Below are 15,983 nucleotides of genomic sequence, written 5' to 3'. Positions count from 1 at the left end.
AGTACAATTTTAGTGTGCTATAGGGTGGAAAAAAATTATAAATTAATTTTGGTACTTGTAGCGCGTAATCAGCGATTCATGATCTTTGTCCAAAATTATATATGTAGCTCTCTATTGCCAACAGATGTAACGAAATATTCATGTATCATTAATATGTATGAGCTATTTGTCGCGACATGATTTGATCTTGTTTCCAAAAATCGAGCCGCTTAAATCCTCAGGAAGGCGTTTTATTTTTTAAATTCTTCCCTAAAAAATCAGTTAAATTTCAGCTGTCAAAGTATTTATAAACATGCTTTTTCTAATTCCACCCTATTATCAAATGAAACATAAACTACGATTCAAATTATCCTAATTTCCATATTCAAATAAACATTTTAAATGCCATTTAAGATAGCTCTCTAACTTTTCGTGACAATATCTTTATTATTTTAAAAACCATTCAATGGAACTGTTTTCCGGTGACATAATAGATATTTATTGAACGGCAGAGTAGGTCGATAGGTTGATGTCAATAAGAACCCATTTACATGTATGTTTAATTTTATTGTCGCCTAACCAGACTTATAAATAAGGCGATAGCTTATCACTAAATGGGCATTGTTCGATGCTGTTTTACATGCAAAACACTGATTTAATTTTACTACAAAATAAAATGGCGAATATTATGTCAATGGATCTTTTTTTGGTATTATAACCCAAATCAAATGGAAATTTAGTCGATTCGAAAAATCGAATATCTACATTGTCTACACGAATTCTCAAATTCGTACAATGCATTGAAAAATATTTAGAGATTTTGCAATGTCGAGCATTACTTGGAAAGTTCTCTCTCATAATTTGTTTTGGCAAACGGTTGTAAAGAATTGTAAAAATTGAGGATTCAGCTACAACGAAAAGCAATCGCCCCATTACAGCGTTGTTGTTCCTTAAATGCGCCCACTAGTACGTTTGTAGAAATAAGTATTACATCATCTAGTATGCTCGGATCTTTATCATTAGTTTAGTATTCACTAAGCGTTGGTATTTATTCCAAAATTTCCATCATTAGTAATTGTCAGATGAGTTCCTAAAAAACAAAAGTCACTTTGCGCATAATGTTAAATATGAGCTTACCATTCATTTATTATTTAGATGAAATTAATAACAGAAAATGTCTTCGAAACGTGTGAATATTTGCATTTCTCAGATTTAAGTAAAATCGTTTCTTAGCGAGCACTCATGTTCAATCCAATTATCATCTATACGGCCTAAGAAACAACTCTCCAATTTATTCAGCCTATAAAAATACAGGAGACAAATACTACTGCGTTAACGATGTTTGGGTTTTTCTTTTATAAGAATCAGTCTATATTTAATTCTTTGCTTCGGGATTTGAATGTAAATTGACTGCTAACAGTGCCCGAATAATCCTGTGGTCGGCCATATAGCTAAAAAATAAAATTTTAAATAAAACGCTGATTGCGTGTACCAGTTGATTAAGTACAGTGGGCTAATTTCATGGTTGGCCTGGCCTATTTGTTTGGGTACAAGCAGACCACACTGACCAATATAATCCAGTTGTTTAACGTGAAAGGGGCAAGAGTAATTATCTACTTTGTTTACATTCTCTACCAAGATTGAATACCATAGCTGTAATCTATCAGCGGATTTTGCTATGCTGTAGGTTTTGCGCGGTAGAGGGCATTATGGCTATATAGGCAACTTTTTTAAGTGGTGTAACTTAGGGTAAAAAAAAGGAAAATAATATTATTCACTTATTTTTCTAATGTAATATTTGTGAAATATCTCAGAAAAGATAACTATCTGATTGCGATTTGAAATACACAAAGATCAAATGTGTGATATTAGCGTAAGGAAGCAATAAGACACTATTCATTCGTTTCCTATTGATGACTGAAATAACAAGATTATTTTAATTCCAAACATAATTATTTCCAACCAAATTAGTTACCAATGCTTCTACATTCGAAATTTTTAAAGATTCGAGTTTAAAAATAAAAATTATCTTAAATAATTATCTTGAGGTTTATCGAGTATTAGATAAATGTTCTTAGAAAAAAAGAGGTCAAGTTTGTCTTGATGATAATTTTTATGTACAATTAAGTAAAATTTAGTTTATGTTGTTTCTTGTAAAGCGTGATCTTGAAAAAAAGTTTAGTTTGGCGTTAAAATATCAGAAGCATGCTTTGGATAAATTCATCTTTTAATCTCTTGTCCATTGCTGTTGTCAATTACATGTTTAAAGGCAAATAGCAAATGGCTTAATCAACGCACTACGTTTACGGTTCATTACCTACGGCGAGACTTTTTTTTATGATCACTCGTTATTGCGCAAGTAAGAACAATGTGAGAGATAAGCCCCCAAATTGGGTCTGTGAATGAAGAGATTTATGAAAAGTTTTTCCATGCATGGCCGATTAAATAACAAGTACTTTTTAGTACTCCAACGCAATTAATATCATTCAGTTTAAATATACCCCGTCCAATGGCGTCCGGCCATAAAGATAGAATTACTAATTAGTATGGCTCCATTTATTTGCATTTACGCCACCAAACCAAAGGTCATCGTACAATGATGTTTCACTGAATTTTTTTAACCATGACATAACAGCCAAATTTGTATAGCCTGTTTCCTAATTGTTATTGTCGTTCGATTGGACGACAATCCACCATCTGTTAGTCATCGATAAGTTTGCTTTATCCGCAACATGGACAAAGAAACAGTGCGTGGAAAATGCGTATATATATGTAAAGGTCATCATTTAGCCTCACCCTCAATGCTTGTTATTGTATTATATATGTACTATGCTTTTATTATGCACAAATCCTTTGTAAATCTGGCAATTTGTGGTCGGTAAAACTATACTCCAAAGGGTGCTTTCTAGGTATTTCTGTGGACACAGCTGACGAATCCCTTTATGGCCCCTTTTAACCGATTTACTAGCTTATAAAACATTCAGTGGCTCATTAAGTTCACTTTTTCAGAACTTACAAATTAGTTTTTTCATCGGCTTACATAGTACTTAAAAGTTGGAAACGTCCCGGAAATATATGTATGTATGCACATACAGAGAATGACTGAAATCGGTCCTCGAAAAACTTGCCGTATACCTCTACAAGCAACGTCGGAAGCATGGAACATGTTCCATCAGGGCTCGCAAAGTTTCCAAAGTTGCGTTAAATTGACTGAATATTAAGTTTACGATTTAATCAACATTCGGTTAGTTTGCGAATTTAGCCAGCCGAGTAATCCGATAGGGAATCTAGTGTTTTTGTCCTTTATCAAATTACAAATTGGGTCTCATATAGCCTATGGATTGCGGGTATTAGATAATGGATATTGTTTCCGTAAGTGGGTACATATCGAAAGGTTATTAACGACCAATCACTGTTATTAGGACATAAAAAAGCCAGTACAAACCTGTCCTTTCCTATTACGGTCCATTCAAAGCCAATGAGGGGCCCGGTTTTATACATGAGTAAATAAAATAGTAATTCGACGTTTAATGACCAAGATCGAGGCAATGACTAATTATAGATATTATGCACTTGTGCTTTAGATTATTAAAACTTTGCCATAAAACACCTATACAATATGTAATATCTAGCTCTAAACTTGATTTTTTCAATACAATACAAAATACATCGGTGCCTATACCATTCACACAGAATCGTCCTTTGACACATTTTGTTCAATATTTCACGATTTTCGAAACCTATTTTCGTAATTTTAGCGACATTAAAAATACATTTTTCGTATGGAATATCCTCTGTATTCTGTGATTTTTAAATTTGCTACTACAGTAATTAAGTTTATTATTACCTATAGAAATCCCTATGCCCATCTATTTACAGCTTTCGAGCAATATACGGATTAATAGACGTACGTTTTACAATGCCTTTCAAATAGAATTCTTGGCATGATTCTCTTTAAGTGCTGGAAGCCATTGTGCGTTCTGTATATTATTGAATATTACGAAAGTGCCAGACACGAGCAATAATTCTTTAATGCATTTTCCACTAATTATCCTTGTCGGTATTTGAATAATTTGAGCCCTCATCAAACCGTAAATTCAAAATTAAAAAAAAACTAGTTTCGCTAGCTTTGCAATGCTAAAACTCTACTTTTTCTTATAGAACATCCTATATATACTGCGATGTTTTAAGTTTCTACTCATTACAGTTAAGTTCTCTATGCTACTTACTTTGCTCATATTTCTCAATTTTTGGGTAATATTAACATTAATAGCAGCACGTTTTTAATGGTTTTCAAACGTAATTCTCTTCAAGTCCTGGAAACCCGAATATTTTCCATTGATAGCCCTATATATTCATGAATATCATGAACATATCGGCCGCAAGGAACAATTCGCTAAAATTGCTTTAGCCTCGTTTCATGGGTGCGCGATTTTTGGTAAATTGCTCTTGAGAATTGAAAAAAATTGAAAGCAATCTACACAATCTTGGCTTTTTGAAACGCAACGTTATTAGGATTTATATGTAAAATAGTTTCTTTTCCTACGAAGTCTCTATCTGAAGATAATATTCTTGAGAACCTATAAAAATGTATGGACATTTATTATACAGGGTGTCCAGGCAAATCCTGGACACGGAACATCGACACGGAAAATTGTTTTTATTTTTTTGCGCCTACACAGAGTATCCAATTAACATTTTTCCCATGGAGGTCTTAGGACTCAAGATTGGCTATTATTTCACATTTATTTCAATCTTCTAATTAGAGCCGTTTTGGATCAAAAAGTCTCAACATTTCTAAAATTCGAATTTCCCGCGTCGCTATTCGAGGTCACGATTGGTTAGAATCAAAGTCGGAATTAAACATACATAAAGTCTGGAATTTTTCTTTCGGAGATCAAGACCAAGATAAAAATTTGCCTCGCCGAGTAATGGAAAACTTTAACTTAAAATTCAAAGTTACATTGAAGTTGATGGAGAGCATTCAGAAGACATGATTTTGAAAAATTGAATAGTTATCTACATTAATAATAAATCCTATAGATTTTACCATAAAAGGAGTTTCAGTTTTGACCCGCATAACTTTAATAGAGTATTGAAGGTCCAGAAATAATGTCACTTTGCTATATAAACTAACATCCAATAAAAAAACAACTTCCTTTAGCAGACCCAGCAGGTTCAAATTTAATTTAAACATTGGAAAATATTAATTTTCTTCAAAAAGAGGTAGATATTGTTTAACGAAACATTGAAGGTATTGACAACTATAAAGGACGCATATGTTTTACAGAAAAAACAATATTTTTAGCTTTTCAAATGACGTACTTACCTCTATATTGGAACATATTTTTCCGTAAAAAGGTTTACGCAACTGACTATTCTGGAAATAAAGTTTATCCTTTAACTCCTCGTCCAATTTCTAATAAATAGTGTCTTTTGAGATTTTTTTGTCCGATTCAGCTGTTTCCAAAAAAAGTAAATTAAATAATTTTAATGCACGATCAACTTGTTACATATTCATGGTTATTTGATACTTACATCAATTAATACATGCTTAATAATAACTTTCCACGTAAAAATATTCAAGACTTATTTGTACGCTTAAACATGTAATGGATCCTTTTCATTATTTTTTTAAATTTCCAAAAAAAGTGTTGATTTCATTACGTTTTAATTATTAATTTAAGAAATATATTAAAATAATTTTATTTTTTTTACATGGAAAAAGTGGGCCGCACGAAAAAATTTCAAGAGACATTATTTCTCAAAAATTTTACGAGGAATTTAAGAACATGCGTCATTTATAGCCGTCAATATCTCTAAAATTTTGTTAAAAAATCTCTAATCCTTTTGGAAGAAATTTAACGTTTTCCATTTTTAATTTGAATTTGAACCCCCTGTATCTACGAAAGGAAACCTTGATGAGCGTTGGTTTATATCGAAAATGTAACATTATTTTCGGACATTCAATGCGCTATTAAAATTATGGGGGTTGAAACTGAAACAACTTATGTATTAGTTCAATAAAATATTTTTTTTACTTCGTTTAGAAAGTTTTTATTTGATTTTTAAAGTGCATAGTTTAATATGGGGAAGCCTGTATTAGGAAAACTTCTTGAGTGATGAAAGGCATCTTGTAAACCCTCCGATAAGTTTTCTGGATATCTTGAAAACAAGTTGAGATAAACAAAAATATTTCTCCATCTACATATCTCTGAATAAAGTGGAACCTTTAGAGACTCTTTCACGCAACTTTCTCTCTGAGTATTCTTTGAAAGTTAAAAGGACAGTAAGACGTTTTTAACTCAAAGATACTAATTCTCCAGGGCCTCTATATAGTTTTTACTAGTTTTTAGGAACTACGTAGAATTCGAATAACCAATTAAAATCTTGCATGAATTTCCCAGATATTGCTCCTAATGATGATAATTTTATTGGCAATTCAGACTTATTTCCACCAAACTCTCGATTAACATTACGATCCCATCTTCCCCGCTTTTAAGGCTACAAACTGGTTAAGTAACATCTATTTACCTTCAATGTTACCGCAGATTTATTATCTGGTGCTTATGGCAAACAAAAGTGCGTAACATTCATTACGTTTATTTATCCATGCTTAGAGCCAACGGTAGAATTACTCGATTACAGAACAAAAGGTTTTTGGTAGTGCTACTGGCACAGCTTACTAATACTAGTAAGCAATAAATCAGGAATGTAGCTACATCTCTCAGATGGGAACGCAGGGAGACAACTGCACACCATACTTGAACGTGTTTTACGGCCGACACTAAATGATGAATTTCCCCTTTCCCGACAACCCCATAAACATTAAGCTTATCATAATAATATAAGTCGTTGTCACGGATAAATTGCTGCTAAAATGACAGATATGCCTTAACACCCATAAAATATTCAACACTTGCTTGTGTTCCCTATACCTCTTGTCTGTGCGTATCGAATTACTCTTTGACGAGGCTTTTAAAATTTCGCCCTTCAAAGACTTTGATCGGTTATTGTACACACTATATTGACTCTGGATTAAAAAGTACTTGGGTTGATTGGTTTGCGAACCCAGGCAAGGCCAATGAACTTACTAGTGATAAGATAAACTGCTTTACAAGTACCTTTATGATTCTGCTCTACATTTTTAAATTCGAAATAAATCCCGACTTGTGAGGGATAAAGTAATACACAAAATTGAATACATAACCTTAGCCATAATGAATCTGGCATATGTCCTATTTATGTATGTTACACGATAATTAATCCTTATTAGAATGTGCGTATCATTGATCTGAATAAAAATAACGAGAGTAAATTAAGTGAAGTTAAATCTGCTGGTAATTCAGGTCAATTGGTACTATTTGAGCAATTCAACTTTATAAACTCATCAACCCCTACCCCAAGGTGTAGTTGGTTTTCACGCAAGTTCGAAATAAAAATCCTGATATATACATAAAATGTCTCAAGTATAACTATCTAAAAATCATGTATATTGAGAGAAGTGGATTTCTAAAATTTGGGCTTAAAAATTTTCCAAGGGACTTGTCAGAACATGATCATTGTTAAGAATGCTAAACTTGCAAAAAGAAAAAGGAGTTTTTTTTTTTATTATTTAATTATAATTTACTGAAAAGGGAGAGGTACGCCACTGGATTTCTAGAAGAACATATTAGTCATGCAACTATTCAAATAATTGTCCCTAATTAGAAGACAGTTGCGTACTGAACACAGGAACATAGCATCATAAGAAATATGTCAGAATATTTAAAAATTAAGATCTTTGTGGAAAAAAATTAACAAAGGGCCAAACTGCTACTAAATTGTTGGAAAGAAATATTAGGTAATGGACTGGCCAATTAATGGTTCTTAATTAAAAGAGAGTAACGTACTAAACAGGGTCGCATGTGTTATTTAAATTCTCAGATAGCTGCAAAAAGAAGTTTTTTGGTAAATACCTCGCTGAGTTTCACGAAGGAAATATTACTACGTAGAGAGGTAATCTTGTTAAGCAGTAGTTTCTAATTCAAAGATAATGATGCACTGGAGTATCTGTTTGCCTTTTTTTTAGTATTTTTGATAGAACGAGGAAATCACCAGGAAAGGCTTGGAAGGGATATTGTGAAAATTGCTCAATTTCGACGAACATCTAGTAGCTTACCAATTATTACTCAAAACCTCCGGAAATTTATTATATAGAAAATATCATAAAACTGAGCTTACAAGAACAAAAAATATACCTCCTATCAAACGTCAATTAGTCATATACATTACTTTCAACTGTATCAAAAATTTACACGCACATTCATAACCGTAATCGATCATTTCGGCTGTCAAATGCAGTTTATTCCTATACCTAGAACACGATTCCTCTTTGATGATATTATAATATAAAACCAGTGACGAGACTGATAAAAATCGTGCGTCGCCTCCCAAATCGAGTCATTTAAACGCATTGCTGAGTTTAGAGTGAGAATCAAATAAAACTATCTTATTTTTCAGCATCTTGAGTGTTTTAATGCACTATTATTTTGAAACGATAGATTTAACTATAAAGTATATTTTAGAGCATTTTGAAATCAACGAGGAAAATTAAAACTTAAAAAATCGTGAAACTCCAAAAAAAATACTTTAAATAGTGACACAATACATGAAAAAAAATATTTTTTTCACTAAATAAACCGTATATTTTACTAACATTTTTTTACTCTATTGTTAAAATCAGTATTCCCACCAAAACCATTTTTCCCAGGAAACAAAATTGAATATCAATATTTTCCTTTAAAATAAATAACTTTTTTCACAGTGGCAACCCCGTAAATTTCTCAGCTGATCACGTGGCACACAACTGCGCCAATAAAGGCGACGCTGTTGTGACCATAATTCCCATCGACGTTGCCATTTTGGGGAGCAACTGGGATTTTTCCTTAGATAGACAGGACCTAAACAAACCTCCCTCAATTATATATGTAATGAAAAATTATTTAATTTTTTCCCCAATTATAAAATAATTTAAAGAGAAAAATAGGTGCTCTTAAAAGTAGGCAGTAAGTCCTATTTCAAGTGGAAAATTGAGTTTTACCTATGTACGAGGATGAGATGAAGTCTCCACACAACGAGTGAAGCATGATTTCCCTTATAATTCAATTCGCACATTGAGTGACATGCTTCTTTTGTACAACTTTGTCATTTCGTGAAGAAATATCAATTAGTTTTGACGTTTTTACTTTATATGTAAACATAAATTCTAGACTTGCCAACAATGGAGAAAAATGAAGTGCGTGCGATCATCAAATACTTCTTTACCTAAGGTTTAACGTCAACAGAAGTAAAAGCTATGTTAGATTCTACATTAATCAATTAATCCCCATCGTTTTGCACCATTAAGTCATGAGTTCAACCATGGCAGAACCAGTCTGAAATATGCCAAACGTCTGTGAAGGCCAAAATCAACTACTACTGAAGAAATTATCCTAAAATTGCACCAAATTGTCTTGGCCGACTGAAGATTAAAATTGGTTGAAATTACCGATACTGTGAAAATACCTAAAGAGCGGACACCTAACATGCTGACCGAATTTTTAATCATGAGAAAGCTGTCTGCATAGTGGGTGTCACGTCTGTTAACGCCCCAACAAAAATTAACTCGCGCAAACATTTCACGTCGATGTTTGAAAATGTTTCAAAATAACCCGACTGATTTTCTACATCGTTCCATTAGGATGGATGAAACATGGATTCATCATTATTCCCCGGACTCCAAGGAGCAGTCCCGACAGTGGACAGCAAAACGTAAACCTATTCCAAAAAAAAAAAAAACAAAACTGATCCATTAGCCAGAAATATTATAGCGAGTATATTTTAGGGTGCCAAAGGAATTCTTCTTATCGACTATCTTTCAAAGGGAAAAACCACCAACGGAGCATATTATTCAAATCTCCCAGAAAAACCACACCAAAGAATTCTGGAGAAACGTTCTGGTTTGACTAAAAAGAAAATCATGTTTCATCAGGACAACGCACCACGTTACAAGTCACATGCCGTGATAGATAAAATTGAACGGTTGGGTTTTTAATAACTGCCGCGTGCACCCTATTCGCCATATTTGGCTCTTTCTGATTTCAGTTTGTCCCCGAATTTGAAAAAAGTCTTGGTAGCAAAAAATTTCGGTCAGATGCCGAAGTGACATCTGCAACAATGAATTGGACAATTCTTATAGCAATAGCATAAAGACCTTGGAGTATCGTTAGGTTAAGTGCATTGAACTTCAGAGAGCTTATGTGAAAAATTAAATTGATAATACCACCAATTTTAAATTGTTTCATATTCGAAGCCGGGAACATTTCATCCCATCCTTGTATTTTCTCCTTTATAAATCGGAAGACTGATTTGCCTGCTTCTAATGCCACTGATGTTCAAACTTCTTGAGGCGTTTTTAGTATGCTTCCACAGGGACTTTGGGTGTTTAATCTAACAGAGACGTCATGTCCCTGCAAAATTTATCTGGACTTTTATGATGTCTTAAATGATTTTAAATTATTATTAAAAAAAAAAAAACAAGTCAGATTTTTTATTTTTCTTCAGAACTTTTGATTTTTTGAGAAATTGTGGCTGGCAAAAGGGAAATTACCTTGTGCAAGTCCCCCGGGGCATAATTTTAATCGAGCTTTGACACCTCAATTATCCGCCATCAACCATATTTTTTCGTTTTCTTTAGTTGTAACACACATGAATATTGTTCACCAACTCGTCTTTTAAAATCGTTGAAGACTAGTCAGAGCACTAATTACCACCCAGCCAACATTTTAATTTTTGTTGAGCATCGCCTTCATATTTAAATTCAAATTTCAGCCTCAATTTATGAACTTAATAGGTATAAAAAATAAATCTACGACAATTTCAAGGTGGTCTTGATCCATTCAAGCCTTGAATTTCGATTAAAGGGTGCATCGAACATCTGGTTATTCAAATTTTTCGACTTTATCATTATTGGGCCTAAACAAGCAAACCGCAAATATCGGGTACGCCCCTATAATCTACGTGGAGAATTAAGTTTTTTTAATAACTGGTACTGGCGCCACTTTAATGGTGGCACCGTCGTTTAAATAAAGAACTTACGACATTGAAAACCCAAGAAAACTAGCAATGAATTTCAAATAAGACCGCGTATTTCCAAAATTCTCAGTTCTCTGGATCGTTCATTCATGTTTATTTTATAAAGCAACCTGTTTGCCAATTAATTGTTATGAAATCGCCTTTTTATGTGTGGTTGAACTTTGAAGTAGCAGGAATAATTTAATAATATTTCCTCAACATCTTTTCGATACAGCCGATTTACTGAAATCCCACGTAAAGGGTGTCAGCTGGCGATAATTTATAAGGTGAGTTTTGACGCCCCGAAAGTTGAACTTTCGGAGATTTCAATCGCGGAATACGAGAGTAACTTTGGGGATTTTTGCAACACTTCAATAAATATCCACAAGTTTAACCCAGTGACAGATTAATTTCTTGATAAATATCGGCTTGCTTATGCCGTGACGCGAAAATGGTATAGATATGGACGAGGAAACGGTTTTCCCTGCGAAACTTTATGACCTCATTATACATAAAAGCATATCAGTCAATGACTCATTTCTCAACATCTCCTTCTTCTGAGTTTGAACCTGAAGAACGCGCTTCTTTGGCAAAAGATGATACAAAAGTTTTACTACCTGAGATGAATCGGCAGACACTCGGGTATTCGCGTGCAGCAGAAGGGCGCAAAAAAGCGCCCAGCACACCCACTTGAGTCCTTGAGGATGGGTGCGAGTCCCACCCATGGTTCCTGATTTCCTATGTTTTTCACTCACGATCCAAAAATCATGCTCGGTGGTATTCTTCTGGTTCTCGTTAAGTGGAACGCGCGACGAGTGGTTCCTCACGATCTCTCGTAAATGCGTGGACCAAAGAAGCTGATGTTGGTTCGTTACGACCACGCTACACCAAACTGAACTAAACTGATGAATGCCCGCCGATGTCGGAGCGTTAACTTTTCAAAAGTCGGGGAATACATGTGCTTGTCGCGCGAAATGCACCGTTGCCATGTCAGCACGCGCATCTTGGCGCCATCGGAAATAGTTTTAGGGAAAAACTCACGTAAATCAAACCAAAGTAATGCTCAAAAGCTTCAACTTACGCCTTCGTCCACAAACGAAACGCAGTTCTGGTTAAGTTAACCGTTAGGGTTGCAGGAATGTTATTAGTTGATAAAGTGAAAATCAGCGGTCTTTAACCTTCGGTTTCGTGATGCATCCGTCATCCAACAAAGATGTATCGAATATGTTGGATCTTCATTTTTCCTTTTCCACCCTTTCTTCCTTGCCTTTGAAAGTTGCGTCAATTCGTTCTCAAAAAACTACACATGGAGGAAATCTGAAAATTTCCTAGTATGCCAAAGCCGAAGGATGCAATAGAAATATAATATTTTCAAGATGATGGTATTTCTAGTTATACAGGGTGTCCCAAAGACTATGAGTTGCCATTGCTGCGTTCTAAATGGTACGAGCTACCAGGTCGATTAAATGAGAGAAAATGTGTCAAACTTGAGTCTTAGTTAATTTCGAAAAAATTGTTGCCAACTTTTTCTTATTTTCCGAAATATAGGGAAAAATCTGAAAAATTTCAAAATTTAAGTTTTCATAATAAATCAAAAACTAAAAATTCTTCAACAAAATATTTCATACAAAAGTTTTACACTTTTTTAAATTGTGTGCAATTTTCAAAATTTCATAGTTAGCCTGGTTTTCGAAATAATGACTCCAACTTTGATTTTCTTAATATGGACTTGGATAAAGTTAGGCATGTGTTGAAAATGTTCACTAAAGGCTTTTCAACGATGTATCACATGATAACATTTTCCCGCGTTTTGGTTTAAAAGAAACTATCATTAGAGTGTTTTTTTATAAGTGCGAACGAAAATTTTAATATAAATATAAACATTAACATGCGAATAACAAATTTAAAATCTGAAAATAATTAAAATTTCGTTCACATTTATAAAAATTTTTGATAATGGTGTCTTTTAAACCAAAATTCTAAAAAATGTTATCATGTGATAGGTCATTGAAAGGCTCTTAACAGGCACTTCCAAAATGTACCAAAATTTATCTATGTCCACATAACAAAAAAAAACAAGTTAGAGTCATTATCTCGAAAACTAAGCCAGTTATAAAAAATTATAAAATCGCACACGCCAAGAGCCCGAAAAAGTGTAAAGCTTTCGTGTTAAATATTTTGTTGAAAAATCTTTAGTTATTTTATAATAAATCTTAATTTTCGATTTATTATAAAAATTAAATTTTGACATTTTTCAGATTTTCTCCAATATATCGAAAAATAAGATAAAGTTGGTAATACTATTTTCGAATATTAACTAACCCCTAAGTTTGACACAATTTCTCTAAATTAACCGACTTCGCAGCTCTCACCGTTTAGAAGATAAAAATGGTATTCTATGGCATTTAGAACACCCGGTAGAGAAAGGAGAGGTCAACTATGAGGGTGAATCAAATATGCCCAGATTTTTTTTTATGTATTGGAGCACGGTAAAAAAGTAAAATGTATGTTATTTTTCTGCATAATCTACAGATTTAAGAATAGATTTTTCCCATCATAAAAGTTTCTTAATGTCGTTGCCGCAGTAAGAAAAGAGACAACCCATTGCGTACGAAGCCCCCAACAGCTGCATCGTTGTCGAATCTTTCCCCTTTCAGCACCTCTTTCGATGGACCGAACATGGGATAATCACATGGGGATAACTCCGAACTATAGGGAGGGTGTTCCAATGTTGGCCAGTAAATTTCTTTCAACTTTCCCTAATTAAGTTGGTTGTGTAAGGACGGGCATTATCATGATATAGAATTACATTTTTAATTAAAAATTTTCGTGTTTTCTGACGATAGCCAAGCTTCGTCTCAGCCAGCAGCTGGCAGTAATAACACAGGCCGTGTTAACTATATAACGTTCATAGAGAAAGTCAATGTGCAAACACTTTTTAAAATCCTAAAAAACACAGTGGCCCGAGGGCGGCGAACATGGGGCACGTTCTTAGTTGTTTCTCGTCTTTTCATAAATTTCTCATGCCATTCGTTCATTTGAGCTTTCTTTACCCAGGTCTCATCAAACTGTGCTTTAAGTCTTGCTTTTTTCATTGATTTTCGTTGATTTTATACCTTCACATATAAAAATTTTATTTAGTATTTAAGTTAAAAATATTAACTTAATTACAAAACTAAAAACAACGAAAAATTAGATACAACTAAAACTTCTACATTTATATAATATATTAAATCAAACAAGTACCTAAGTAAATAATTAATGATGATTGTAAATAATGTTCAAAAATTCAACATTAATAATGCATATTTGACACCTTTTTAAAATAGAATTTACGACTTTCTTAACAGAACATCTATTAATATTATCAAATGCCTTATTCTCAGCTATTTCCAAATCATTCATAGTTCCATAGTTTTATTTGTACACTTTACTTTTAACAATTCCTCACAAATAAAAGTCCAAAACTGACAAGTCAGGTGAACGAGCGGGCCACGCAATTAGCCTATTTCCTCCAACCCAAAAACTAGAATAAATTTGATTCAAATGATTTCTTAGAATCAAAATATTGTGAGGAGGTACTCCTTGATGCTGAAATCAATTTAGCATTCTACATATATTTAAATTTAACTCTTTCTGCGTAATATTTACATCATTTTTTAAAAAGTTGAAATAACTTATATTTGTAAAATTTTCATTAAATATATGGGGATCAATTATTGTCGAATCATTAACACAGTAGCAAACATTAAAGCTAAATTTAAGGGGGCAAATACGTATAGACCGCTTGTTTTATAACAACATTTTTCTCTGAAATTACTATATCGTATGATTATAAATTTTCTTTAGTTAATTTTGGCTATAATGACTACAATTTTTTTTTAATATTTATTAGTAATAAAATATATAGTGTGTGTCTAAAAGGTTTGTAGAACATTCTTCCATAAATATATGAGACAAAAACATGAAGATTTAACCCAATTTACCTTAGTTCCAAAGTGGACGGTTTTCAAAATACAGTATGTCAAAATAAAGATTGAAAAACGGAATAATAATATAAATAGTATATACATATATGTAGATTATACACGGTGTATCATTGCATATTTTTTATTTGACTTATTTTGAACTACGAACAAAATATCAAAAATTGCCGCGACACGTCGATTTTGTTTTCAACGGAGACACATTTTCACGTTAAATGCAGATTCACCGAAACAACCCCCTTCAGGGCGGTGCATTCAACTTTAGAATCTCAAAAGGCACTATAAGTCGAGTGACACCCCATTTTAAGAGGTCTTAAATTCTGATTGTCAGCATGTAATTTGTGTTTAAATTTTATGTGATCAGTTGTTGAAAAGAAACATTTAACTTATATTTAAAACTAAAAGACAATTTTGTATTTGTAATTTAATTTATTATTCAAAATAGCCACTTCCCACTTCCTTTTAATAATAAAAGCGTTGTTCAACATTTTGACGGATACTGTTAAGAATACGTCATTTGTGTATTGCAAAAACGCCAGTGTCGTTTTTAATTCCTCAAAATTACGATTTTTTTTTTAATTTAACGCTCTGGTATATCCATTGAATTGGTACCACATTATGTAATACTTATGAGCTAGCCAATCACATTCGTGATTACCAATGTAGTAACTACTGCATATTGTCATAATTTCTATGAATTTTGAGTGATAATATTTTTCCTTGACATTTTCTGTATTTGAGCCCTTTTAATGCGGCCCTGTTTTTTCGATATAAAATTAATGGTTATTAATTTCAATGTATCTGAATATTTTTGGCGTATTACCTTTTTTCAACCAAGTTTAAATTTTTTTTGTTGATGTGAGAACTTTTTGTCCCTTTTTCTCCACTGATATAATCACTTTAATACAAATTTAAGGTTTAGCA

General features: G+C 33.0%; 2 protein-coding genes across 4 annotated transcripts in view; one reads left to right on the top strand and one right to left on the bottom strand.

The window, feature by feature from the left end:
- Positions 1-11,990, bottom strand: part of trol (terribly reduced optic lobes) — a 191,744-nt gene extending 179,754 nt beyond the window's left edge. For 2 of the 3 annotated variants that reach the window (XM_066294397.1, XM_066294406.1), the window contains exon 1: positions 11,691-11,985. In XM_066294397.1, the coding sequence (XP_066150494.1) occupies positions 11,691-11,798 (108 nt within the window). In that variant the 5' untranslated portion in view covers positions 11,799-11,985. Of the gene's footprint in view, positions 1-11,690 lie in introns of all 3 variants that reach the window. The other variant, XM_066294389.1, reaches the window with a different exon arrangement.
- On the top strand, positions 9,249-10,279 carry LOC136345143 (uncharacterized). Its single transcript, XM_066293182.1, has 3 exons — positions 9,249-9,771; positions 9,845-10,041; positions 10,105-10,279. The coding sequence occupies exons 1-3, from the start codon at positions 9,706-9,708 to the stop codon at positions 10,163-10,165; spliced, it is 324 nt and encodes a 107-aa protein (XP_066149279.1). The 5' UTR covers positions 9,249-9,705; the 3' UTR covers positions 10,166-10,279.
- Positions 11,991-15,983: the final 3,993 nt, after the last annotated feature.

Source organism: Euwallacea fornicatus, chromosome 2 (genome assembly GCF_040115645.1).
Source record: "Euwallacea fornicatus isolate EFF26 chromosome 2, ASM4011564v1, whole genome shotgun sequence".
Taxonomy (NCBI): domain Eukaryota; kingdom Metazoa; phylum Arthropoda; class Insecta; order Coleoptera; family Curculionidae; genus Euwallacea; species Euwallacea fornicatus.
The sequence above is the reverse complement of the archived record's forward strand: the minus strand, read 5'-3'. Positions and strand labels throughout refer to the sequence as shown.